We start from the raw sequence: 27,994 nt of genomic DNA, 5'->3' as shown, positions 1-27,994 counted from the left end.
CTCGTCACTGCCGGGCAGCCCCACGGGGGCGGGGGGCGGATAAAGGGCCCGGGCCCGCGGCGGCCGCTCACTCGGGCAGGGGAGCGCAGGGAGCCGGGCTCATGGGGAGACTGACGCCGCCCGCCTGCCTCTGCTGCGGGACAAAGAAGGTGGGGGCCGGGCAGGCGCGGCGGGGCTCGGGGCTCCCGGGCAGGCGCAGGCGCGGCGGGGGGGGGGGCGCTCGGGGCTCCCGGGCAGGCGCAGCGCGGCGGGGCTCGGGGCTCCCGGGCAGGTGCGGGGGGGCGCGGGGGGGGGGCGCTCGGGGCCCTGGGCAGGTGCAGGGGGCGCGGGGGGGGGGCGCTCGGGGCCCCTGGGCAGGCGCAGCCGGGGGCCGGGACCTCTAGGCAGGAGCCCCGAGCCGGCCAGCGGCTCCGGAGAGCCGGGTGTCCCCCCGAAACGCCGGCTGCTGCCCGGGGCCGGGCTCCATCTCCCCCCGGGCGCCCCGTTCCGGGTCAGATTCTCCGGCGCCCGGCGGGGGCCCTGGGCGCGGCTGATGAGACTCCCCCGGGCGCGGCGCCCCTCTCCCCCGCAGGACTTCACGCTGTCGAAGGGGCAAGATGCCGCCGCGGCGCCGAGCGACGAGAACTCGGAGCGCGGGAACTGGTCGAGCAAAACGGACTATCTGCTCTCCATGGTGGGCTACGCCGTGGGGCTGGGGAACGTGTGGCGGTTCCCCTACCTGACTTACCAGAACGGAGGGGGTAAGTGTTGCCCCGTCTAGGCAGGGCGCTGCACACCCCAGTGAAGGCAGCAGCGTCCTCTCTGGTTCCCCCCGGGCACGGACGCGGAATTCATGGAATTACCTTTTCATTCTCCCGCAGCCCTCGGCTGTCCCCAGGCCCCGGGCTTCAGCTCGGGTCCGAGGCTGTGTGTTAGACAGCAGTCTCAGCCCCGAGTCTCCGAGCCAAACATCCCCCAGCTTTTGGAGAAGTTGGGATTCCCGTTTGAATGAATGTTACAGCTGGCACCAGCCTTTAGAATCGGCTAAACCAAAACCCGAGCCCCGGGGAAGGTGGGGTGGGCCCATCTCGCGTTAGCAGTGGGTCAGGGTGTTAGGAGTGGATTGGAAATGTGAAGTATCTGTTCCAAACTCCTTCCCTATCAGGAAAGTAACTGAAATACTTCTAAAAAGAAAAGGAGGACTTGTGGCACCTTAGAGACGAACCAATTTATTTGAGCATGAGCTTTCCTGAGCTACAGCTCACTTCATCGGATGCATCCTGTAGCTCAGGAAAGCTTATGCTCAAATAAATTGGTTAGTCTCTAAGGTGCCACAAGTCCTCCTGTTCTTTTTGCGAATACAGACTAACACGGCTGCTACTCTGAAACCTTTCGAAATACTTCTCAGATGGATTATATCTACTAAGGGACAACCCATCCTAAATGCTCAATGACTGAGGGACCATCTACACTCATTTCTATATTTGCTGTCTACAACCAACTCTCTGTATAACTTTTCATGAGTGATGTACCTGAGTATTTGGATTCTAATATCTAAATTTAACGATAGTTTATCTAAATTTGGGTTATTGCAGATCATGCAGTATGTGATTCTTACAAGTTTTTAAACAAACTTTGTATTTGTGGATAAACTAAGCACTGTACCGGAGCGGGCAAACTTTTTCACCCGAGGGCCACATCTGGGTATGGGAATTGTATGGCAGGCCATGAATGCTCATGAAATTGGGGGTTGGAGTGCGGGGGGTGGGGGGCTGAGGACTCTGGGGTGGGGCCAGAAATGAGGAGTTCAGGGTGCAGGAAGGGGCTCCAGGTTGGGGCAGGGGGTTGGGGTTCAGGGATGGGTGAGGGCTCTAGCTGGGGGTGTGGGCTCTGGGGTGGGGCTGGGAATGAGGGGTGCAGGAGGCTGCTCTGGGCTGGGGCCAAGGGGTTCAGAGGGCAGAAAGGAGAATCAGGGCTGGGGCAGGGGGTTGGGGCACGGGAGGGGGTCAGGGGTGCAGGCTCCGTGTGGCCCTTACCTCAAGCAGTGGCATGTCTCCGCTACAGCTCCTAAGCAGAGGTGCAGCCAGGCAGCTCTGCGCGCTGCCCTGACCGGAGGCGCTTCCTCTGCAGCTCCTACTGGCTGCAGTTCTCAGCCAATGGGAGCTGCGGGGCCAGCACTTGGGGCTGGGGCAGCATGCGGAGCCCCGTGGCTGCCTCTACACGTAGGAGCCAGAGGGAGAACATCCCGCTGCTTCTGGGAGCCACACAGAGTGGGGCAAGCCCCGGACCCCACTCCCCAGTGGGAACTCGAGAGCCAGATTAAAACTCCTGGAGGGCTGTAGTTTGCCCACCCCTGCACTATGCCCAGATAGACAGACACTTTTCTCAACCTGTGTATTATATAATTTTAACATTAGCTTTAATAAAATTTTAAACCTAGTTAGCACTTAATTAGCAACGTCCATCTGAGGCTCTCCAAGCCAGGAGAATAAGATGGGAATCAGACAGATGGGAAAACGAGGTAGAGAGGCTGTAACTTGTTCAGACTTATTCAATGAGCCGGTGGCAGAACCCAAACCAGAATCCAGGTCTCCCATTCCAGTGCTCTGGGGACCTAATCTACTGCCAGGGATGGGTAACCAACCAGACAGCAACATTTTCAGCATTTGGTAATTCCTGAGGCCTCAATCCAGCAAAGTACTTAAGCACGTGTGTAAGGGGGCCTGTAACCTGAGCCCTGCCACCTGGGCCTGAAACTCTTGGGCTTTGGCCCTGAGCGGTGGGGCCACGTGTGTAAAGATTCAAGTTAGTTTGAATGCTCATGTGCTTCTACACAGCGGGGAGCTGGAGCCGGTTGTTAAATTTAGAAGCCCTTTTAGAGCCGGTTGTTCCGTGGGGGAGAACCGGTTCTAACAGGGCTCCTAAATTGAACCAGCCCAAAGTGGCGCCTCAGGCGCTGACTCCACGGGTGCTCCAGCCCTGGAGCCCCCAAGGGGAAAATCTAGTGGGTGCAGAGCACCCACCGGCAGCTCCCCGCCCCACCCCCGGCCCCAGCTCACCTCCACTCCGCCTCCTACCCTGTACGCGCCGCCCGGCTCTGCTTCTCCGCCCTGCGCCCCTGCTTCCCGCGAATCAGCCGTTCACGCGGGAAGCCGGGCTGCTGAGAAGAAGGCGGTGGCTTCGCGCCCAGGCCCAGGGAGGCAGAGCGGAGGTGAGCTGGGGCGGGGGGGGCACGAGGAGGGCCACCCGCCCCGCAGCAGGTAACCCGGGCGGGGGGGCAGAGGGGGCACTCGCAGGGGAACCGCTCCCCGCCCCAGCTCACCTCCGCCACCCTCGGCCTGAGCAGGAAGCCGCGGCCTGCTTCTCAGCCCTCCCCGGCTTCCCGCGCGAACGGCTGATTCCCGGGAAGCCGGGGGGCGGGGGTGCAGAGAAGCAGAGCGGGGCGGTGGGTTCAGGGGAGGAGGCGGAGCGGAGGTGAGCTGGGGCTGGGCGCAGGGCGGGGAGCTGACGGTGGGGGCTTTGCACCCACCAATTTTCCCCGTGGGTGCTCCAGCCCCGGAGCACCCAGGGAGTCGGCGCCTAAGGCACCACTTTTGATGTGATCAGTGGGGGAGCGGCCGCTCCCCCCCCAGTTACAGGCCCCCGCCCCTAGGAGCCAGAGGGACCTGCCGGATGCTTCCTGGGAGCTGCCCCAGGTAAGCATTGCCGGGACTCCCCACCTCGCCCCCCGGCAGGTCCCTCTGGCTCTTAGGGGTGGGGTGGGCACCCACTACGGTGGCCCACGAGACCCTCCTGCCCGGTTCTGGGGGCAGTCAGGGGACAGGGGAGGGGGGGTGGATGGGTCAGGGGTCCTGGGGGGGCATCAAGGAACGCGGGGGGGGGGGTTGGATGGGGCAGAAGGCCCTGGGGTGCGGGGGTGGGCAACGAGCCCCTCGTGGGGTAAGGAGGGAACCTGTTGTTAAGATTTTGGCAGCTCATCACTGCTTCTACATCTACCTAAGCGCTTTGGGGCTTTGAGACACCCTTGCTTCACTATTGTCAGTGCAAAGGGACTAGTCATTTGAGAAAGGGTTACTCATGTGAGTAAGAGTTGCAGGACAGGCTTTAAAGCTGAAATCATTAGACTGAAGTACACAGAGAAAAGTAATTGTGATGTGACCTGAAATAAATGACACAACTTTTTGTGCTTGTAGAAACAACTACTTAGAGCAATGATTCTCAAACTGTGGGTCTCTCAGACTGTGGGTCAGGACCCCAAAGTGGGTCGGGACCCTGTTTTAATGGGATTGCCAGGGCTGGCTTAGTCTTGCTGGAGCCCAGGGCTGAAGCCTGAACCCCAATGCTCAGGACCAAAGCCCAAGAGTTTCAGGCCCAGGTGGCAGGGCTCAGGTTACAGGCCCCTTGCCTGAGGCTGAAGCCCCTGGGCTTTGGCTTTGACTCCTCTCCCCACCCCCCGACCCAGGGCAGTGAGTGGGGGTTTCGTTCCCCCCTCCTGGGGTCATGTAATAATTTTTGTTCTCAGAAGGGGGTCACGGTGCAGTGAAGTTTGAGAACCCCTGACTTAGAGCCTGTTCTGTTTGTTGTTAATGGCTGTTTCTGGTGTAAATGTTGAAGGTTCCACTTATCTAGACTTCACAATGCTGCACTCCAATTAGAAACTGTCCCACGCTAAATGATGCTCAATGCCTATTTATTTAAAAGGGCCTATTTTAAAGTGACATCCCCTTTTTTACTTGGATTAAAAATAGTTTACCCCAAACAAAGACTAAAAATAAAGGTCTCTAATCTGTTCACCAGAAGGTTACACTCCATGAGTGCCTTGGCAGCTCCTTCACAGAACCATGTGGCTGGCTTTACCTGACAAATCTCTGGTGAATCACTTGGCTGAATGCAGAGGCAGGATAGACAAACTTTGGCCTGTCCTGTGATTTATGGAGGTCAGAGATTCTATTTCAGGTGGGAAAAGCCCTAAAGGCCTTAGGGCCAAGTCCAACTCCCATTTAAGGTCAATGGGTGTTGTTGTGTAAGTGCAACACGGCCCGAGTATGTAATTTTACATACATACATTTGAGAGAGAGATGTATGGAATACACAGTGGCATTCTTGGCATACATCTTTTATTGGCATGTGTTTGGCCTGGTTGCATTACTCATGAGTGATGAAGGAGAATTCTAATCCAAAATGAATGCTAATAAAATCAGTTTATCACACTGCACCATCATGTATTTTTGTATATGGAACAAAACAGTTATTTGAGGAATATTTTAGAATTTAAAAATATTTCATTGGGACTATTTTTTGTATCCTTCTGCCTGTAAGGCAAGGTGCCTTCAGCAAGGCATGTATGCATTTGCTTAACTTTAAACATGAGTAGTTTGCTTGAATTCAGTGGGGTTACATGCTTAAGGTTAAGCATGTGCTTAAATATCTTGCCAAACTGGGTCCCTAGTTTATCTTAAACCTCTCTGTGGGTGAGGAGAAAAAATAGATGAACAGCTGCACGTGCATGAATATCAGATCACTTCCTGGGTGCTGATTCTCTCTCACACTTATGCAGTACAGCAAATATGAAATGCTGGTCCTTCTCATAGTACAATAGATCTCAGTAATGAGGGGTGCTGGAACAATTTGTACAGTGCGGGTGCTGAGAGCCATTGAACCAAACTTTAAACCCTGTATATGATGGAACGCACTTCAAGCCAGGGGATGCGGCAGTACCCCCAACACCCCTATTTCCAGCACCTATGTCCCTGACCCCAGTTTAATGTGGAATTTAGGAAAGCATTCATGCAAGTGACCAGCTGAGGCTCTGTATCAGAAAGGAGTCAGCCAACCATATGAAACAAATTACTAACATTTCTATGTTCTAGCCATTCTAACAGGGAGTTGCAAATCACCACTACGTACAAAGAAGAAACAGTTCATTTCTGTTGTAAATTAAAAAACATAAGCTACCGTAGAATGCAAACAAAATCAAGAGTATATGCAGCCAAATATCGTCTCTGGCTTCCTGGCAGCAGTATGTGTTGGACAGGGTTTTTTTCATCCTTCTTTTCACAAAAGGAAAGTTGTGCCATAAAAATTTGTCCGTTCTAAGTTCCAGAGCCTAGCAGGCTGGCTCAGCGCTTTGTGCCTGTGGCAGTCTAGAACGATACATTCTGCAGCATCGGTGAAGAGGAGAAGCAGCTGGTGGTATTGTGCAGGGTCTAAAATGAGTGGTAAAGATTTGTTCTGAATTCCTGTTGTTTATATACTATGGGCCAGACTCAGCTATTTCTACTCACATGGGTAGTATCTGATTCATGCTGAGCAGCCCCAGCCAAGTAAGTACAGGCAGCAGACTCTAATCACCAGTATTTATATAGCACTATACATTTGCTTGGCACCTATAGAAATAAAAAAGAGATGAGGTCAGTTTTTTGATAATTCAACCTTTCTATGTGTGTGTGCAAACCCATGGTGCAAATACCTGTGGATGAAGTTTTGTGCCTACATTGATTTGCAGGTACAACTGACGTAATGTGGAAGTCTAAGTACCTGATTTGTGAGTGCAATGTGGTGCACGTTTTATTTTGCTTAAATGATTAAGATTAAAATAAATTTTTATTAATATTTGGTTTTGTAAAATGTTTATTTTTAAATTATAAAATCTAAATCTTGGGCTGAACTATGTTCCAGTGTTCCTGTAAGCAATTACTGAAAGTAAAAAGCAGGTGGGGGAAACAGATAATTTTAAAACTTTCATATATATGTTATGCAAGTACATTTATTCCCTTTTATTCAAAATATTAAGGGCCCACCATTTCAGCCCTGAGGTAGGGCTTTCGTACTGTGCCTTGAATCTTAGACTTTTAAATAAGTTATTCAGAGATAGAGCCACTTCAGCATCTTTCTGACCTACTGATGTTTTCCTGTGAAACATATTTTCAGTTGTGGCCATAGGCACAATTCATAGTCATGCCTGAAGGTATATCTGGGATCTATGTGACACAAGCAAACATCTCTGGATAGACAATAGTGCATCCTGTTGTTGGTAAGAATCTATCATTGTGAAAGAAAGAAAGAAATACATGAGAATTTTATTTTACAAAACAGCTGTGCTTATGTTACTAAAGTTATCTTTAATGGAACCTGGATCAGACCTCCAATGAGTAATTATCCCTTTCCTCTGCAAATACTATTTGATTTTATGGAACACCGTCCTTTAAAAAAAAGCAATCTGTATATTCTCTACAAAATAAAAACCACTTTGGTATATTTGCGTATATGGCTATACAAAAAGGAGTAGAATTGTGCAGGTATAATAGGTTTTTCTATTTTCCCCAGGTGCCTTTCTAATACCCTACACAGCTATGCTGGCGTTAGCTGGTTTACCTTTATTTTTTTTGGAATGTTCCTTGGGGCAGTTTGCCAGTTTGGGGCCGGTTTCTGTGTGGAGAATATTACCAATTTTACAAGGTCAGTGACATTAGTTTCTTATGTATAGATCTTCTTTTGTTGCTGCTAATAGTCAAAAGTGGATTAATAATTTCCCCATAATGCTTCTGGCTAGTGTCATAAATTAGACTCTACTGTACACGGTGTGTCATGCCATTTCATGGATGGCCAAACTAAGAGGGCTTGTATGTACTGTAGGAGAGGAAATTGAATTCATGGCACTATATGTGATACATCAGAAGCAGCAATTTTCCAGAGCGCCAATGTAAGTTTATTGTTTTTCATTTACTGGCTATGTCTTCTCACTCTATATGCTAAATAGGGGTCTGCATGGGACATGCAAATCCTGCATTTAGCTGCTCATATTGGCTCCTGCACATGTAAAGAACCATTTTATGCACCTATGCACCTGGGCCTCTATTCCAGCAGTGTGGTCTGTGGGGCACTGAGCCTGCTGCAATCAGAGACATCCCGCACCTATGGGAATCAGGATCACGGGGCAAATTCTGCCCGTATTTGCATCCATTCTTCTCCAACCAGGATGGATATGAACGAGGGCATCATTGGGCTTGCATGCCCTCCTCACCACCCAGCTGCATTAAGATAGGAAAGGAAATTACATTTTTAATCGTATTAAGAGCTTTATTTGCCTTTACTGATCCTGTATATTAGTAGACAACAAAAAGGGATTATATCCAGGCATTTACTGTTCCTTACCAATTTCTGCCTCAAAACTCACCAGAAACAACAAGGCACTGCACACAAGCTTCCAAAATCTGCACTAAATGAAAAGAAGGATGGATCCAACCCAAAGGCAGTTGGGTCTATGGAGATAGCCAGGGCTGTGTGTGTGTAAGCGCGTATGTCATAGATACTCCCCAAGATCATTGGAAAAGGTTTGGTAGGTTGACCTCAAACTCACAAAGTTCCTTTTGACAAAGAGAAAGCTGCAATGTCCTTGCAGACCACTAGTTTATGCTGTCTTTCATTCACTGATGCAACTAGCAATCGCAATGAGATCTCTACAAATGATGCAATCAGCCCCAGTTTTGTATAAGTTTCCATTCATTTTTTTTCGAGACACCCAGACCAAAATCCATTGAACTTCAGGGATACAGAAAATCTAAAACCTCACCCAGAATTCACAAATGGCTCTGATTTTCCTACATGGCTGGCCCAAACCCTGGATTCAAACCCTCATTTGGGATATTCAAAATCTGGATCCAGTCCCTAATTTTGTGGCTTCAGCCCATCTCTAAGTTTGTTACTGTCCAGGATAAAAGGAATGAAGGTAATTCTTCCCACTGATGTTGTGCTTTTTCATTTAACTAGCACAGATATTTTCCACCCCTATATTTAACACGTTTCTTTTAGCGATGCACCCTCCCTTTTCCCTCCTTTCTGTCTTCTTCACCAGTCCTTTCTTCAGCTGCAAAGAGCTGGACATGGTTCCCTTTAGCACATGATTCATTGCTCCTTGTACTGGCTACAGAGAATCATGTAGTACATCCCCCTTTCCCCCCGCTCACAGTCTATTGCCACTGTTTCCTTCTTTCCTGGTAGTCTGGGATCTGATCTCCTCCCCTCCCTAACTGGGCTGTCCTGGTTCTTTAACACTCATGTGTACTCTTGGACTAGCACAGTGCATTTTCCCCCTAACTCAGTGTGGAATGCAGAAGACTCTCCCTTACTTTATCAAGTTTATATTTATCTTTAAAATGATGTAAATAACCTAATAGATTAGCCTTAATGATCTTAGTCTTACTGCTAAGAAAGATCAGGAAGGTTAAGTTGTTAGTTTATTTACACACAGAAGTGGCACGTCTTTGCAGACTTTAGCCATACTGTGCCTATAGAAATCAGCCATGTCCGACTTTTCTCTTCAGCACTGGACTCCCCTTGGTATCTGAACCAGTGAAATCTGGTCTCCTCTCTTTGGCCTGGACTGCCTTGGCGCGGATGTTGTATTCTGTTCTGTTCTTACTCTGCCCTCTTCACCATAGCATCTTCGTCCTCCATTTGGCCACTCCACACGCTAACATTACAGGCTCGTAGACTTTAAGGCCAGAAGGGATCCTTGTGATTTTCTGGTCTGACCTCCTGCACCTCGCAGGCCACAGAACCTCACCCACCCGCTCCTGTACTAGACCCCTAACTGCGGGCTGAGTTACTTTCTTCCTGCTGCTGCACTGCACTGACCCTTCCTCCCCTACATTTTCAAGGAGGTATGTAGCATCGGGATTGGGTGACTACATTCCCTACAGCTATTAAAACGTAGTGTGTCCCCCCGCCAGCTCTGCAGCAAGGCTGAGGTTTTTTTTGTTTATTGCAACAACTTGTAAATCCCAAGGTGCACCCTCCTTCCGGGTAGACAGGCAGCTTTTTTCAACATTGAAATGGAACATGTATATATTTATGTCCTCTAATTCTGTCTCTTCTCTAGCCTGATTCCAATAGAGCAGGATGCAACAGGGACAATACAAATAGGTATCTGGGTTTTTAAACATTACAAAGTTCTACCACTTTGAGTTTGAAGGTCAAGAAGGACACTCCGTCATGGGATCTCCTCAAGAGAGCTCTGCCTACACCACATGGTATAAGATCCATCGTGAACTTTGCTCTGCAGTGCACTCGCTCTACCTTGTGTTTGCACGTCACTTTCTGATGTCACACCAGGCTTCACTGCTTCCTCTCTGTGCATGTGTGGAACTCCTCTCAAAACCTGGCAGTGAATGAAGAGTGCTTTGAAATGAACCATGTTCATTGTACATGTGCAGGGAATTGAGATATGCCCAGGGTTTATTCACAGGGAATTGTCTTTGCCTGGTGTATATACCCAGCAATATTATGCAATCCAGTGGATAGTAAAATAATTTCTAGGCAATGTGGAGGAAGAGTAGAGAAATGTGGAGTTCACTGAAGTTGATGATTCACATTTTCTTTATCCTCTGTTTGGGTTGGATGATGAAACTTTCACTCTCTCTTTTCTAGGAGTGGGAATCACAATGGTGGTCATCACCGCCTTGGTGACGGTCTATTACAATGTTATCATTGCATATGCCCTCTACTATTTGTTTGCCTCCTTCCAAAGTGTATTGCCGTGGTCAGACTGCTTTGCGTGGGCAGATGAAAATTGCAGCAAAACACCTGTAGGTACGGTACTTTTAAATAATCCACACTATTACTAGGAATAATTCCATTGCTTCTGTTTCCCAGTAATAAACAAAATACATTAAAAAGGGCAGTAGTGGGATAGTTAGTTGGCCATGATGCTGCTGTCTACTTTACCTTGACAACCTGTTGACACCTGGACTGATCATCTTTCTATCTGCCTGTAGCATTTGACCATATGATCTGTTGGGAACTAGAATGAATCTTCCTCTCTGCCTTTCTGCCCATCTTCCCTTCTTCCCTAGAATAACAGATTTCTAGACTAGTATAAAATCACCAAAAATACCACACTGCAATTTCATTAGTGCTTCATGACAAAGAAATGGCCTTCCTAATGCAAAAGAAATGCCTACCTAGTGCATTCACCTGAGGTTCTTCCAAAATCCTTTATCCTATATGTGTGGCTTTGTTAACACCATGTGTTGGATGGGCATTGGCTTCATGTTTCATCATGTCTTTAGATAATATTTCCAGGCTATTGATTGGCTGTGTGCATGCATGATTTAAAAACTGTAATTATATTTTAACATTGTGATTTCCCACCCCACAGTTAAGTTTAATAGTTTATCATAGACTGCAGTTCTGACGTGTTATTTAACAATTTTACATTTATAAATTTCAAGGAGATACTCATTTAAAAGACCAATAAAAATGTTTCACCCCATATTAAAAGTGTGCTGGATTGGTATAAAAGTCAGACAAATTGCCCCAAAGTACTGCACTAAAATTTCACCAGGGTTTCATGTCAAATAAATCCTCATGCTGATAGTGATCTTTAATGCTTTGATCAACTCTTGTTTGGCTTAAATTGTAGCCAAGAGATTTGCAGTACATTTTAAAGAGAATTAGGAATAATGCCAGTCTGTCCCCATCAGTATGATATGGGATTGCTATAGATGAGTGTGAACTGAAATACTGGATCTGGCCCTTAGATTATCAAAGAGTTTGAAATCCTAACTGTACCTAGATCTGATTTTTGCAAACATTTCCTATCTTTACATTAGGCCAGCCAGGTTCCCAGAGCTGAACACATCAGACCTGGGAGTGTTTGGGTATGGAGCCAAATCCACATCTGAAAGTGGTGGCGGGGGCCTGTTTGTAGTTAGCACAAGAATACAAACTGTAGTGATAACAGCACGAAAAAGGCACTCACTGTAATCAAAGTCTGTTTCTAATTTCACCACTGAACATTAACAACCCTTTCTCTTTTAGTGCGTGATTGCAATACGACCTTAGCAGACGGGACAGTCATTCACACAAACTACTCGTTTGTCTCCAGCAACAATCTAACCTGTCTCAATGGCACCGCCACGTATAAAGACGTGCAGCCTCCCAGTGAGCAGTACTGGAAGTAAGTATACCACCTTCATATTGCTAAAATCAGTATGGACTGGATGGGGTTTGGAGGAGCCCTCTGTGGAACTCACACCACTTTCCAGAAACTGCTTTGGGCCAAGCTCATGGGACCGCAAACTGAAGTGAGCCGTTCTGTCCAGGAAAACATGAAATGCTGAATCAGGGTGACAAATGTAACACAAGTCACAGAGAAGCATAAGAACAAATTTATAACTAAGAAATAAATAATAAAATTAAGGAAGTTTTCTCCCCTTAAACTCCCAAACATAAGGCATGTTCTTTACGATGTTGAAAATATTCATCCTTTCATATACCTGTCATTACAGAACACTTTCCAAGGCAGGTTAGTGTTCATAATGTGCAGGTGTTTCACCTGCATACCACACACTTAGGTGTATGATTCACTGCTGTCTGATGATTAATAGAGTAATAAGCCTTGCCGGAGTATGCACTAGCATGCCTTCAGTTCATGCCTGGTGTGGGGGTGGGGGCAGAAGCTGTATGGCTCCAGACACCCTGGAAGAGTATCACTAGTGAACTAGTGCTCACCTTAGCATGGTTTGTTGCTGTTACAATACAGATCTTTCAGAACCACTCTTGCCTTCACTATTTCAGGTTTTTCTATGGTGTCTGTCAACCAGGCACCTGGAGCTGTACTAAAAGCCCACAACACAAAAGTGTTTTTCTCCTAGCACTACCCCACTGGCCACTTACACCTTCACTTTCTTTACAGTTATTTATACCAGCTAAGGACAGTAACTCCAATGAAGAAAATCTGGCCCTAAATTGGAATCTACCTACTTCCACTTTTATGATGGTATTTGAGCTGGCAATGGGTGGAAAGACTAGTCAGTTCATTGGAGAGGTGTTTTCCTCCAACTCCTGTCAGCCAGTGCTGGGCTCATCCTTTTAGTTCATAGCTCGAGCTGGCTCTGTGCAGTAAAGTTATCGTTTTAAAAACAGCACAGTCGTGTCTATACACCTACTGAGCGTCAATCCGAGGCAGGGTTGAAAGGAAAGCACTGGTTTCTCTTTGAAGCCTGCAAAGAAACCAGCTTTCCCATCACTCCCAGCCTGGCCTGCTACCCAGGAAGTCAATGGAATTTAAGTACTTGCTTGAAATCAGCAGATGTTTAAAAGGATACATTTAAGAGCCCTGCTAGGAGGCGGGGGCGGAGTGGGGCTGACAGGCTGTGCACCAATGGAAGTTGACGCATGGGGGTGACATCACCAGCTAGACAGACATGAGCATCCCCTCTCCAGAGTGGCTCTGGATAATCAGTGGGACTCTTCATGCTAGCAGCTGCCACGCCCCGTTGCAAGTGACGCGATGCTGATCACGATGTTCTGTGCTTTCAGTAAAGTGGCCCTTCGCCGCTCCAGCGGGCTGGATGAGACGGGTGAAATTGTCTGGTACTTGGCCCTCTGCCTGCTCCTGTCCTGGGTGATAGTCGGAGCTGCATTATTTAAAGGGATAAAATCTTCAGGAAAGGTAAGTCAGGAGGAACCCATGCTAGATTTCTGGGACTGATCCTGCCAGGAGATGATCCCAACTTCAATGGCAGCTCAGCACCTGGTGGGGTTAGGCCCTGATTCTCTAGCCCAGAACACAGGCAATTTCTGACTTTGCTGCTGCTGTTTGCTCATATTTTACATGACACATATAAAGCACATGGGGCCCGATTCTGCCACCCTGACCTAAGCTCAGTGGTCCCTTATTCCACCAGGAATGATGCTATTGGGGCTTTTTATGATCATGTGAGAGACATCGGTTGAGTTCCTGTTATAGCCTGGTCTCTTGTGAAGCATGCGCACGCGAACACACACACTGCGCGCGCGCGCGCACACACACACACACACACACACACAGTATGCACATGCATGATGTTTAGCCTGAAAGCATGGGCCCGATCCTGTGGATAGTTATGCACACGCCGCTTGCTGCTGCACTATAAAGTCCTGTCTCTGTCAGTGGGAACCCCCCAAGCTGTAGTCAGGGGCTAGGCGTGAGGCCCACTGAAGTCCTGGGAAAGCCCCCAGTCTCTTGTGACTCGGGCTCTGAGTCCAGGCCCTGCAGCTCTTCTGGACAGAGACACGTCACCGCACAGCAGTGCTCCAGCCGGAGGGGAAAAGCCTGCTGGATTGGCCTCGTTAGTCCTCAGGCGATGTCTACACTGTAGTTAGAGGTGTGACTGCAGTACCTGCAGATGCTGGCTTTGAGCTAGCTCGCTCCTGTAACATAACAGAGAAGCCGCAGCAGCCTGGGCTGTACAAGCCCCCCCGTGGCCGTGGGTATGCACTCAAGCGGCTAGCCCGGCCTGCCACAGCGTCTCTGCCGGTATTATTCGAGCAGGCTCGCTGAAAGCTAGCGTGGGGCATGCTGCAGGCATGCCTCTGAGCAGTGCACACAGATCTTTCCTTCATAACCCCAAGTCCTCCCATCCAGCCAGGCTCCCTGACCAGCCTGAAAATCCCCCTCTCCCCAGGCCAGGATCGTCGGCGGATCTGCTGCAGCTACAGAGGGCTCCTCTCCCGCTTTCAGGCAGGGGGCGACTGTTAACTCATTTTCCTACGTGAGGCCTGGCCCCCTCGCCCGGTTTCTTAACTCCCGCTTCTGCTCTCATTCTTCTCTTTGCTCCCATATGTTTCTTCGTCTCCCTGGCTCCTCCGGTTCCTTGCCCCCATATCTGTCTCCGTCTGCCCCCGTGGATCTCTGTCTTCCTGCACCTAGCTAACTCGATTTTCTTTCCTTTCCTCCCATGATGTTTCTCCTTGCTCCCCCATCACTTTTCTCTGCCTCTAACTCTTCTCCGCAACACAATTTCTGTCCCCTTCTCCTGTCTCTGTAGGCCACAGCAGCTTCCATTCCAGACTCTAGTTCCTCCCTATTCCTAGGGGTCTTTTGGCCTATAGGCCCTTCTCTGCCAGCAGGAGAACAGGAGTGTCCCTGGGGCCATTAGAAAGAGGCTCTTGGCGAAAGTGCAGCCAGTGTGTTGGGGTGCAATCCGACAGCACGATGCAATGCTAGAGCAAGGCATAACCAGCTAATCTGGCTCAATTACAGACGTAAACGACAGTGAAACCTGCAATGAGCACCACCTCCAGAGTTGTTGTTGGTTGTTTATTTGTACTGTGGGAGCGCATAGGAGCCCCAGTTTACAGCCTGTGACCCCATTGTGCCATGCGCTGTACAACTGCCGGAAAAAAGATAGTCCCTGCCCCAAAGAGCGTACAGCTCCCTTTGCTCAGTAACTGAATCTGCTCCCATGGTTTTGTTCAACGTTTTCAGTAAATACGCCGCTGCCAGCCAGCTGGCTTGGGCAGGTCCTGAGGTGCTCACTGGGACAGGTTGGACGAGGTTTGTTTGCCACTGTTGTGCCCAGTTTGTAAATCCAGACTGGTAATTTGTAGAGAAGAATGAGGGAAGGGTCACGTCCAAACTTGAATCCCAACCTTCCCAGCCCCAAGCTGAATCCAGTAAATGGTTTGTTTGGCTCAGGCCCAGGTCATTTTTACGTAGCATTTCCCCCCACGCCTAATGCCTCTCCCTCCGTTTCTCTTGGCAGGTGGTTTATTTTACAGCTGTCTTTCCCTATGTGGTCCTCGTTATCCTGCTTGTCAGAGGTGCCACCTTGGAAGGGGCTCGGGATGGCATTGAGTATTACATTGGAACACAGTCCAATATCACAAAGCTGATGGAGGGAGAGGTGAGGCTCAGGGGTGGTTCTGAATGCATAGAATATTTGCTTGCGGGTAATTACACAATCTCAAAGCCTATAAAGGCTTGCATGTGACTTGGTTTCCAGAATACAATAGCTTCCTTCTTAACCAGCCAGACTCCTCTTATCCCTCCCTTCCAGGGAGTATCTAAAATTGGATCATGCCTTCCAGAAACCCACAATTACAGTGAAACCCTCTATCCCCACCTAGAGCTCATTGATCCAGAAGAAGGGCAAGTCCACTGCATCATTTGAATAGAGAGGGGTCTGGGTAGGGTTGCCTGCTATCACAGCTACAGCTGAGGTTTCTGTGTTACCATCCTCTGTTTTTCTGGAGTGTGTAACTTTACTCGCTAAACATGGACATACCCTGTGGCCTGGTGATAAAGGTCTCACCATGAGAGTGAGTATTAGGGCCGCCTGCTTTGGTTGGCATGAATTTCAGGGCATTTTATCTGCGGGTTTCATGAGTGTTTGAGCTTCAATTTTAGACTGGTCACCTAAAACTATGCCTTCCACTGGAAGTTAGATCAGGGCAGAATAGGGGGTGGGGAGCAAGGGAGGAGACTTGCTCCTAGCATGGATCTTCTGTGAGGGTCTCTCCAAACTCAGCTCCTATTTGAAGACCAAAGCTCAGGTGTGGTTCTTTCTAGCGTGCTATAATAAAGGCTGGCCGGGGGCTGGGAACAGCATTTAGAGCCTTTCACACTTGGCTGTCCATTCAGATCTCACCTCTGTCACAGTGACGGCTGTTGCCATGTTATTGCGGGTTGGTGTCCGGTGCGGTTTGGTTCTCAGTGGATGGGTGTCTGCTGCACATCACCTGAAACGTTGGTGTAACCAGGGACTACCTCCCCAGTCATAGAGGCAATTCTCCCAGGTCCCAGTCTGAGGAGCATGGGTGGGACAACGTGTGTGGGAGCTTCCACCGTTGCCAGCCTCTGCTGTCTGTTTTATTTCTACATTGGCATTTCTATGGCGTTCATATCTCAGCGCCTCCCAGACACCTCAGTGAATTTCATCTCTCCTCGCTCCTGTGCAGTAGGAAAGTACTATCCCCACCGGTCTTACCTATTGAGAAACTGAGATGCAGAACATTTAGGTGACTTTGCCCAAGGTCACACAGGAGGTCAATGGCCGAGGTGAGAATTGAATCAAGATCTCCTGGGTTCTGGTCCAGTGCCTTAAGCACAAGACCAGCCTTCATGCCCTTTGGATAGGAAACTTCACTCCCCGGGTTCATTGATATATGGCACTTCTCACTAAAATTCTCATAACATTTTTTTAAAAAATGCAGCATCCCTTACAGGACACTCCTAATGGGTTAGAACAAGTATTTGGGGGTAAATAATATAATAACCTACCTCAAATTATTTCTGGTTTAGGTTTGGAAAGATGCAGCTACTCAGATATTCTTCTCCCTGTCAGTGGCCTGGGGGGGCCTGGTCGCTCTCTCCTCTTACAATAAGTTCCATAACAACTGCTATTCCGATGCCATTGCTGTTTGTTTAGTAAACTGCATCACCAGCGTGTTTGCGGGATTTGCGATATTCTCCGTTTTGGGACATATGGCTTTCCTGGCAGACAGACCCGTCTCTGAAGTTGTAGACTCAGGTTTGTTTGATAGTCTCAGTATTCATCACAAAGACTTCTTGTCTGTCACACTCTTGAGTTGTTTTCTAAACCTGTTTAATCTCAGCTGCTCTGACCGTAGTTTATTGGTGCCAAGCACTTTCAGCGTATAGAGGCTTGAAAGAAGGAGGACATTTTGTCCTGGTTTTCCATCACTAATTGACTTCATGCTGTCCACCATAAGTCGATGGAACTTCTGCTCCTAAGTCACTAAGGTGCTATTGAAAATCCCACCCTATGTATCAAGTGTAACTCAGCTGCTGGGCAGGAGCAGTCACAGATTGATACGTAAGGTAATAGAAGAGGACATTTTAAAAAATGAAAATACAGGCTTGATATTGATTCTATTTGTCCTATTGCATCAAACACGTTAGTAAAACTTCCAAATTATAGGTGAAATTCACCCCATACACAAGGCCTTTGCACAGTTTAACGCTCAAAATAGGGCTTCAGTGTTTCTAAAGTAGCACACAGGCCTTTGGGAAGACCAGACCTTCTCACCAGGGGGAATTTCACCTCTCATCTATTTAAGAACCTAAACCTTCCCATTTTGCTATTTGAATTCTTTCTCGTTCAGGATCTGCCTGAAATATTAGCCTATTCAAATCTGAATGAAAGTAATGAAATGGGGTTCGTATTTCCGCAATCCTATTCAGCCACAGCTAAAAGCTTTGGCGAAGTTTGGTTCAACAATTTCAGGCTACATCCTGCTTTGGTTATAGCCAATAGCAAAAATTCCATTGACTTTAACACCTCACTTTTTGTATTACAAATTCTGATATAATTTCCCATTATTTAAGTTTAAGAGAAATGAGTCAATTTTGCATTGAGCGGGTCACGATGATAACGTATCTTCTCCTCCCCTATTTCAGGGTTTGATTTGGCATTTGTTGCCTATCCATCGGCTCTCTCCAAGTTACCAGTTGCCCCTCTTTGGTCCTTTTTATTTTTCTTCATGCTTTTACTGTTGGGGCTTGACTCTCAGTTTGCTTCCATAGGTGAGTAAGACGTGACATTAGAGCTGAGTCAAATTTGTCAGCTGATTTTTCCACCCAAAAAACCCCGCAGATTTGGATTAACCAAAACATTTAAAGAATTTGTGTTAATTTAATTGAATTGTTTCAGTGACACCCCCCACACAAACCCTTCCAAAAATCAAATATTTCACTTTGACATTTTCCAGATGAAACATTTTAATTTTTCAGTTTTCAATGACATGTTTTTTAGAAATTTCCTTCAATTTTATTTTGAAGAAATTTAAAAAATGCTTGAACATTTCAGGTTGAACAAAATGTTTTGTTCAATGCAGAATGATTTTTTCCAACTTTTCAGTTTGCTGAACATGTTGAAAAATTTTCATTTCAAGTGGATTCAAGTTGACAATTTTTAATTTATTTAGCTATTTATTTATTTTCAGAACAGCCAGTGAACGAAAAAATCAGGTATTCACACTGTTCCTCTTAAAATAACAAAATGCTTCCCGGATAGAGTTAGCTGCATTTCTTCATTTTGCTGCCCATGTCCAACAAGTAAAATTCTTTCTTCCTCTGCAGAAACAGTGACAACCACCATACAAGATATGTACCCCAAGGTGATGAAAAAGATGAGGGTTCCTATAACCCTGGGATTGTGCATGCTTCTGTTTTTTCTTGGTCTCCTCTGTGTCACTCAGGTATAACATTAACTCTTTGTTGGCAATGGGTTTAATTATGATTCAGCTGGTGGGAGGATTTGTACAAGACAATACACCATTTCCCCGTGTGACAAGAAAATCCCTGCTAGCAGCATAGTCCTGTGTGTGTTTGTTCTGAGAGAGGTGACCTCCATGCCCCCAGTTCTGCAAACACCTATGGACATGCTTAATTTATGCATACAAGAAGTCCTAATGGCAGTATTTGCAGAATCCAGTTCTCTGAAATGACTATAATTTTTTAAATGGGAGCCTTTATCAGCTGATAATTTGTGAGCTGTTCTTTTAGTGTCTGAGCCGTTGATTTAATTTTTTTCTTCAGTTCAGGAGATTAATTTTTGTAATCTGAACATTTATCCACCATGCCTGCAGCAGTGTATGAACTGCAAGTGGATATTGATAGTTTTATCATTCAGAATTGATTACCGAAGATGGCAGCTCTCTAGAACTGGTATACTCAGCTCACAGAAAATCAGTAGCTAAAAAGCTTCTTCAGCTAGTCAGGTTAGCCCCTAAAATATAGTGATTGTATTTTTTCAGTTCACTGAATGTACTTCCTTGGGACGATTGCTTTTTAAGATGTCAAGAGTGGTTTTTAAGGGCCATATCCAAAAAGATAGTTTTACATATGTAATTACAATGAGAAAGTTGCTGCCCCAAAAGAAGTTAGCCCTAATGAACCCGTGGCAAGAGTTATGGGATAATATTCAGTAATTCCCCCTCCATTTATTTCCTATCATACTATTTTATAGGTGTGTTCATATTTGTGTGTAGCCCACATGAGGAACTTCTGGGTCTTTGTCCCCCTCTAGTGGCTGGTGCATAACAGAGGATAAAAGTCAACTTCAGCAGCATATTCAGCATATTGCTAGTGTTACTCCTTTAGCTCAATCCTCAAAAGCTGATGTTATGGCACTCAGGGTCTCAGGTTCAAACCCTGCTGTTCCCTCATGTGTGTTTTTACATGTGCTTTGTTATTACAATAGTGATCAGTAGTATGCCATAAAATGCACTTGTCTGTGTTAAATATAAATATTGAAATGAAGTAATGTGCAATGAATGAGATGCACCCCTGGGAAATGGGGGTTTTAAACAAAAACCCAGACTGAGGTTGAATTCAGCTGGCATGAGTTCCTCGTATTGCCATGCAAAAGGTTACTAGCACTGGGTGAAAAGCTAGCTCTTTATTGTTTGTTTTGCAGGCAGGAATTTACTGGGTTAACCTAGTGGATCATTTCTGTGCTGGATGGGGGATCCTTTTTGCAGCAGTCCTGGAAATAATAGGCATTAGCTGGATTTATGGTAAACCACTGACACTGGAAAATCAAGCTGTGGCAATGCAAATAATCCTGGTCGTATCACAGTCATAAAAACAAAACATGCTACAGAAAAATTTGCATAATATCTCAATGGTTAAAAATATCTCCTGTTCCAAATCATTAGAGCATAAGAACGGCCATACTGGGTCAGATCAAAGGTGCATCCAGTATCCTGTCTTCTGAAGTGGCTAATGCCAGATGCTTCAAAGGGAATGAACAGAACAGGGCAATCGCTGAGTGATCCATGCCCTGTTGTCCACTCCCGGCTTCTGGCAGTCAGAGGCTAGGGACGCTCAGATCATGGGGTTTCATCCCTGCCCATCCTGGCAAATAGCCATTTCTGGACCTATCCTCCATGAACTGATAATTATAAGGAGCAATGCATCCATGCTTTGTAAAGCTCCTTATACTTGCTTTCTGTACATCATAAAACCCATGTTCTAGACCCCAATCTTACAGTGCACTCTTTGCCCATCTTTCAATAGGAGGAAACAGATTTATCCAAGACATTGAAATGATGATTGGAAAGAAGAGCTGGTGGTTCTGGCTGTGGTGGAGAGCATGCTGGTTCTTCATTACCCCTGTTCTCTTATGTGTAAGTACCACGGTTGAACTACTTTGAGTTTTTGGCCAAGAACATGTTCATTCCATGTTGAACAGTTTCCATGTAGAGATTTGGGGCTGCATCTTTGGCCCCTTTGAGCCTGTTTTAAAGCCAGCGTAACAGGCCAGCTGAGGAGTCTCCACACGTGGAAGAAACGTGGGTGGTGGTGAGCCATTGTGGCAACTCAGACGCCATCCCTGCCAAGCGTCCCTCCCTGGGCACAGGACACATGACTGGTGCCCTTGTGCTCTGGCAGTGCCGGGCCATTGCAATTGGGGCTGAAATTTAAAACAGCCTGGGGTTGCTTCTCTGCACTGGGCCAGTGCCTAGCAACTCAAGAGTTAAGGAATGCAGATTCGGCACATCCCTTACTCTTCAGGTTCTTTCAGATCATTGCTACTTTGTGCTCTCGTGTGCTTCTCATCTTTAATATGTGCACTATGTAAAAAACAACAACAACAAAAACCCACACCTGCAACTGTTGCATATGCCTTTCTAGCAACAACATTATCTCTAATCTCTCTAGGATACCCGTGAGGAAATGCCTAATATAAATATCTTACCTGTGCAGGAATGTTCTCCAGAACTTAACTCAGCATTCTTTGCCCCAATCCTGTAAACATTCGACTAGCGTATAGAGGTATAGTGAGCCATCCCTTGCACATCCTCAGAGCATGGCTGTGCATGCAAACCGAATGTGTGAGAAATGTGCCTGCCGAGCTATGCGGATTTCCGAGCAACACGGGTGTTTAGATATAAAAAAGTACGGAAAGCGTGTGCATGCATGTCAATGGATACTTATAGGTCAGTAGGGGGTGATGCATGATGATGCTTATTGCCTGACCACACTTGGAAACAAAACCCTGAACTGCAAGCCAGAGACTGTCTACAGAAAGCACCTTAGATCGCTGTCAAAGCAGCAGAGGTTCACTTGGAGATAAACTGGTAAATTGTGTGTTCTGTAATCAGTACAAATCAGTCTGAGCTTTAGTCAAGTTTTCTCCCTCTTCTTTTTATTTAACAGGTGATTTTATGCTGGTCTTTGGTCGCATTTTCACCTCCCAAGTATGGCTCAGTCGAATACCCTGCATGGGGAACTGCTGTGGGCTGGTGTATGATTGTCTTCTGCATCATCTGGATTCCCATTGTTGCAATTGTAAAAATAGTGAAAGCTCAAGGAAACCTGTGGCAGGTAAGGGCCTAAGAGAACATCTGCAATAGGGCCACAGGGTCAGCTGCCCTGGTGGAAGTTAATGGGGACACTTACAGTGACTTCACTGGGGGCAGGATCAGACCCTGACTTCTCACATTAATCAGATAAACTTGTTGGAGCAAAACAAATCCCTGGCATTGGCAGAGATGAATTTGGCCCGATTGGTTGTCATACGAAGGCAATCAGTAATTCCCTTGGAATTTCATAGTCATTTGGCAGTGGTCAGTGTTTCCCTGTGGTAAAGACATGCAGTCTGTCCTGATCTTCATGGTCTCATTTACTGTTTCCATTGTTATCCCAGTGCTGAACTATGCAATTTCAAATCTACAGTCAGGCTCGCATCTTCACTCGGGCCCCATCCCACTGTAGTTAATGAGGGTTCGGATTGAGGAAGAGACAAAGTGGGTGACCAACTTCTCTTGGTGAGAGAGACAAGCTTTCAAAATACACAGAGCTCTTCAGGCCTGGGAAAGGTTCTGAGAGTGTCACAGCTAAATACAGGGTCAAACCGATAGTTTAGCATAAGTAATTAGCACATATTCTGAGGGACCATTCAAGGTAAAATGGCCCATTAACACCCCTGTAGTCACAGGACAAAAAGGAGAGGGGAGTAGTGGGTATGGATTGTTGTAATAAGCCATAAATCCAGCGTCTTTATTAAGACCATGGTTTTTAGTGTCTAGCAAAGTGATTAATTTAAGCTCCCAGGCTCGTCTTTTGAAGGTGTTGTGCAGATTTCCCTGGAGGACTAGGACCAAGAGGTCAGATGTAGAGTGATTGCTTTGGGAAAAGTGCTCACCCACAGGTGACAGAGTGTTTTTGCCTTTTATCATTTTCCTGTGTGAGCTCATTCGAGAGCATAGTGATTGTCGGGTTTCACACACACAGGTGTAATTGGGCATTTAATGCACTGGATGAGGTACACCACACGTGGCGATAGGCTTGTGTAGGACCATGGATCTTGAAAGGTGTGTTGTGGGGGTGATCAGTGGAGCTATGTCTGCAGGTTTTGCATCAACTGTTCTGGCAGGGTCTGGTGCTGCTTTCATAGAATATCAGGGTTGGAAGGGACCTCAGGAGGTCACCTAGTCCAACCCCCTGCTCAAAGCAGGACCAAGCTCCAACTAGTTGGTGTGTTCTGGTCTGTGAGGAGCGTGCTTGTGATGATGAGCTTGGAGAGGCTGGGGGGTGGTTTGATGGCCAAAAGAGGGGGTTCAGGAAATATTTCTTTCCAAATAGGGTCCCCATTGAGTGGGGGTGTAATTGTTTGATGTTACCCCATATGGGTTCCAGTGTGAGATGGTAGGGGACAACTAGGGGTGTGCGGTTGGAGGGGGGTCTTATTTCTGTATTGAAACAGTTTCTTTCTGGGGATTTTGGTGGCCTGTTCCATAATGTGATCCACTTCTCTGGTAGAGTGTCCTTGTATGGTGAAGGCAGTTTTAAATGTTTTAAGGTGTATATTCCAGACTTTCTCCTGGAAGAATATTCTGTGGTATCTGAGTGCCTGGCTGTAGATAACAGATCTCTTGGTGTGTTTGGAGTGGTTACTGGATCTGCGAAAGTAGGTGTGGTGACCTGTGGGTGTCTTGTATACACTTGTCTGAGGGGTTCCATTGTTGAAGCTGATCACGGTGTTCAGGAAATTGATGCCAATGTGGAAGTCTCCGGAAAGAGTTCAATGGACGGCTGGTGGTGGTTGAAGTTGTGGTGAAAATTGATGAGGGAGTTTAAGTCATCTGTGCAGAGGATGAAAATATCATCGATGTACCTCTCATATATCGGATAGTGCCTGGATAATAGCCTGGTCCGGCTGGCAGTGTGCCCAGGCCTGGGCATATTTGCCAGCTCCTAGACTCTACGGCCAGAAGGGACCATCATGATCATCTTGCAGGCCACAGAGCTTCACCCACCCACTCCTGTAATCGACCCCCTAGCCTCGGGCTGAGTAACTGACGTCCTCAAAGCATGGTTTAAAGACGTCAAGGGACAGAGAACCCACCATTTACACGAGTTTAAGCCTGCAAGAGACCCTGTGCCCCAGGCTGCAGAGGAAGGCGAACCCTCACCCCCGCCCCGGCTAAGTTCCCTGTAAGCTGCGGGGCCACAGAGCAGCCTACCTAGTGCCACACAGGTGCTCAGGGAACCCTCCTGGGGACCTGCCGCGGCTGGGCGAGGGGCACCCCTCCCTTGGCCCCCACCTAGCCCGGCCCCCAACCTGCTGCGGCACCCCTCCCCCAGCCCCAACTCTGCTGCGGCCCAGACCGGCGGTCGGGGCGCCCGGCCCGGACCCAGGCATGGCCAGAGCGACCCCAGGTGCAGCCGGGGTGGCCCAGTCCCAGGTGCGGCCAGGGCAGCCCTCCCCCGGCCCGGACCTGCTGGTGCCGGGGAAGGGGTGCCTATCCTGCAGCCCAACCCCAGAACTACTTCTGCGGGAAGAGGCGCCTCTCCCCCCTCAACCCAGGTGCTGCTGCGGGGAGAGAGAGCTGCGGGGGGGGGGGGAATCCTGTCTCCCCACTGTAGGCCCAGAGCACCCTCCTGCACCCCAAATCCCTCATCCCTGGCCCCAGCCCAGAGCCCGCACCCCCAGCTGGAGCCCTCACACTGCCGCACCCCAACCCTCTGCCCCAGGCCTGAGCCCCCGCCACACTCCGAACCCCGTGGCCCCACCCCCACCCCGTGAATTTTGTTCTGTGCACACGGATATGAAGGTGATGTGTCACACATCGCCTCCATATTGGTGCACATAAAATTCATTCCGCACATGAGTGGGGAAAAATTAGAGGGAACTCTGCCCCCAGGGTCTCTGACAATCTGACCCGGGGGAAAATTCCTTCCCGATCTCAAATATGGCGACCAGTGAGACCATGCGCATGTGGATGAGACCCAGCAGCAAGATACCTGGGAACGAATTCTCTGGAGTAACTCGGAGCCCTCCCCATCTAGTGTCCCATCACCGGCCATTGGAGAGATTTCCTGCGTGTAGCAGGTCGGCTACATGCCATTGCGAGCAGTCTCGTCATACCATCCCTCCACAAATTTATGGAGCTCGGGCTTGAAGCTGGTTAGGTTTTTTGCCCCCACTGCTTCCCTTGGAAGGCTGCTCCAGAACTTCACTCCTCTGATGGTAGAAACCTTCGTCTAATTTCAGGCCTAAACTTGTCGATGGCCAGTTTATATCCCTTTGTTCTTCAGCTCATTTAATTTCAGCAAATTGGATTGCAGCATGCAGATGAATTGAGCTGCAGGACAAAAGATGGAGACAGGGAAGAGGAGGAACGGGGAAACGGTCACCTATTTCGGCTGTCACCTTTCACCATGGAGTGAGCACGGGGCAGCTGCAAGGGAAGCAGCGGAGAGCAAACAAGATGTGTAGGGGAGGGACCTCTGCTAGTGTAACCCACGCACCTCCTGGCTGTGGTGTTCGGTAGTGGCACCGAGACCACGTAGAGCAGACTCATTTTCTCTCTCTGTAGCCTTAGCTAGCAGCCGGCTGGCTTTTAGCTCCTGCGGTAGAGGCTCATGCACTAAGCTCCAGAGGACCCCCCCCTCCCACCGCCGACAACCGGGGTCTGTCGGCATTACACTAGCACAAGTCCATCAGCCCAGGCACTTTTGCAGAACGAGCTTTAAATGCAGCTGAACTTACTGGGCACTTGTGATTTGTAACCAAATGTTTGGATCGCTTTGATTTTGTACCTGAGGTGGGGGTTTGGGGAAGCGGGGAGGTCAGTGTTTAGAGTTCTCCCCACTGTTCAGCAAAAAAGTACCAAATAAAGCATGGTGCAGAGAATAAAAGCATGCAAGGAAATATCAGCAGAAACAACAAAGAAATTAAATCCCCTTTGGGGACTGTATTTTTTGCTTCCCAGCGTATTGTGAGCTGCTGCCGGCCAGCTGCTAACTGGGGTCCCTTCCTGGAATGTCACCGAGGGGAAAGGTACAGCCACATGGTAGATCCCCACAAGGAAAGAGACCAGGAGATCCCCACCGTGGATGGCTTCGTGCACAAGCTGGAATGAGACGCCTGCCCTGGGCTGCATTATTTTTTAACACAAATGTATTTTCTTTTTGTTTAATGTTGGAAAATAGTGATTCAAAATATTGAAAGCCATACTATTTATTGTTAGCTCTGCCCGTACAGGGAGGAGCAGGGCATGAAGTAGAGAGGAAAGCCCAAGCCCACGGGCTGGGAGGGCAGGAAAATACACTCCAGCCTCTCAGAGCGTAGGGATCGGGAGCAGTCTGTAGTGCAGCTGGCCTGCAGATGCTGCTATGGGAGGATGTGTTGCACAGGGCTTGAGCCGCGGGGCTCTGTGCTGGGCACGTACCAGCAAGCCAGGATCCCAAGGCACCTCCCCGTGCGCTCTGTTTTCCGGAGCTGGCGCACAGCTCAGGCTGACGGCACGCAGAAGGGCGGATGGGTTGCTGCTCTCTGGCTCAGCAGCCCAGGGGAAGTGAATAATTGCTGCTGTCTGGGCCTTGCTCAGGCTTCTCAGGGCTTTTCATAGAATATCAGGGTTGGAAGGGACCTCAGGAGGTCATCTAGTCCAACCCCCTGCTCAAAGCAGGACTAATCCCCAATTTTTGCCCCAGATCCCTAAATGGCCCCCTCAAGGATTGAACTCACAACCCTGGGTTTAGCAGGCCAATGCTCAAACCACTGAGCTATCCCTCCCCCCTATTGGTGCTGAGAAAAACGTGCATCTGTGTCATTTGTGTCTCTCGACATTGAGGGGTGACAGGCTGCCTTGCTGATGAGGATAGAATGTGGCGAGGCAAGTTCCCATAGAGTTATCATTGTTTCCATGGGAATTCCTCCGGGGTCACCTTTTGGTATGGTGTAAATACAGTCAGCATTCACTTGTCTGGTCCTCGCAACCCCAGCTTCCTTAGCACTGACACTGCAATAGAAACTTTCACCCTGCAGCTTTTGGTCCTTCTGTTTTTCCTGCACCACGCACGGCTTTACCAATCCTTCCCTTCTCTGGAGCCCACACTCAAGGCAAAGCTCTGCCTGGGCAGGGGCGCCGCACCAGGCCTGCATGCTACTTAAGCCTTCAACATAGAGCACAGGTGGGACTTAAGTGTTGCCCAGACCTTGTGCTGGTGATCTGCACAGGAGAGCAGAATTTCACCCTGAGTGTAGGTTATAATTGCCATTCAGCATTTGCAATGACACCAGCCTCAACCACTCCAAAATCGTGAGTGGGGACCCCCAAAATCATGGGATTGGCTTAAAAACCATGAGAGTTGGGTTCTTTTATTTGCCTTCTGGTGTTTGTGGCTTTAGGGTTCAAAATTTTCAGCTCTTCTTGGCATTGATGGGGCTAGAAACTTACTTTGCTTTTTAAATGAAAGCTGAGGTTTGCACATAATCACATGACTCCAGGAGCTGTATCTTTAAGAACAAACACCAAATCTCGTGAGATTTCGGAGCATTGAATTTGTTCATTCATTTGCTGCCAAATATGGAATGGGTGGTCTGGCTAAGGGGTGCTGACCCTGCAGACATTGCCTGGAAAGCCTAGCCCCACACAGAAATCATATTAAATGAACAATTGAAACTTGTGCCTGTAGAATAGAGGATTTCTATTCTGCATTATTTAAAAAGTTGGGTGGGATTTATTTTTCCCGCATGTTAATTGTGGGTTTTTTTGAAACAACATGGCAGGGTGATCAAGTACCGGTTCCGCCCAGTGGTATCTTACTAATTCTGGGCTGGAGGGGGGCCGGAGAGCTGAGGGCCGGCTGTGCTGTATACACAGACCTACATTTTGAACTGGCATTTTTATGATAAATTAACTATCGTGTTACTGTTTTTAGCAAATAAAATGTAGAGTTTTTACAACTTTTGGAACCAGATGATCCAAC

General features: G+C 48.0%; 1 protein-coding gene across 1 annotated transcript; it reads left to right on the top strand.

Moving 5' to 3' along the window:
- On the top strand, positions 1 to 27,971 carry SLC6A14 (solute carrier family 6 member 14). The gene is made up of 14 exons (XM_037908882.2): positions 1 to 149; positions 572 to 740; positions 7,306 to 7,437; positions 10,408 to 10,569; positions 11,800 to 11,938; positions 13,303 to 13,435; positions 15,510 to 15,650; positions 17,048 to 17,276; positions 18,167 to 18,292; positions 18,848 to 18,966; positions 20,187 to 20,286; positions 20,789 to 20,898; positions 21,932 to 22,099; positions 25,993 to 27,971. Exons 1-14 carry the CDS (start codon positions 102 to 104, stop codon positions 26,140 to 26,142), a joined length of 1,926 nt encoding a protein of 641 aa, XP_037764810.1. The 5' UTR covers positions 1 to 101; the 3' UTR covers positions 26,143 to 27,971.
- Positions 27,972 to 27,994: the final 23 nt, after the last annotated feature.

The sequence above is a fragment of the Chelonia mydas genome, chromosome 9 (genome assembly GCF_015237465.2).
Source record: "Chelonia mydas isolate rCheMyd1 chromosome 9, rCheMyd1.pri.v2, whole genome shotgun sequence".
NCBI lineage: Eukaryota > Metazoa > Chordata > Testudines > Cheloniidae > Chelonia > Chelonia mydas.
The sequence above is the reverse complement of the archived record's forward strand: the minus strand, read 5'-3'. Positions and strand labels throughout refer to the sequence as shown.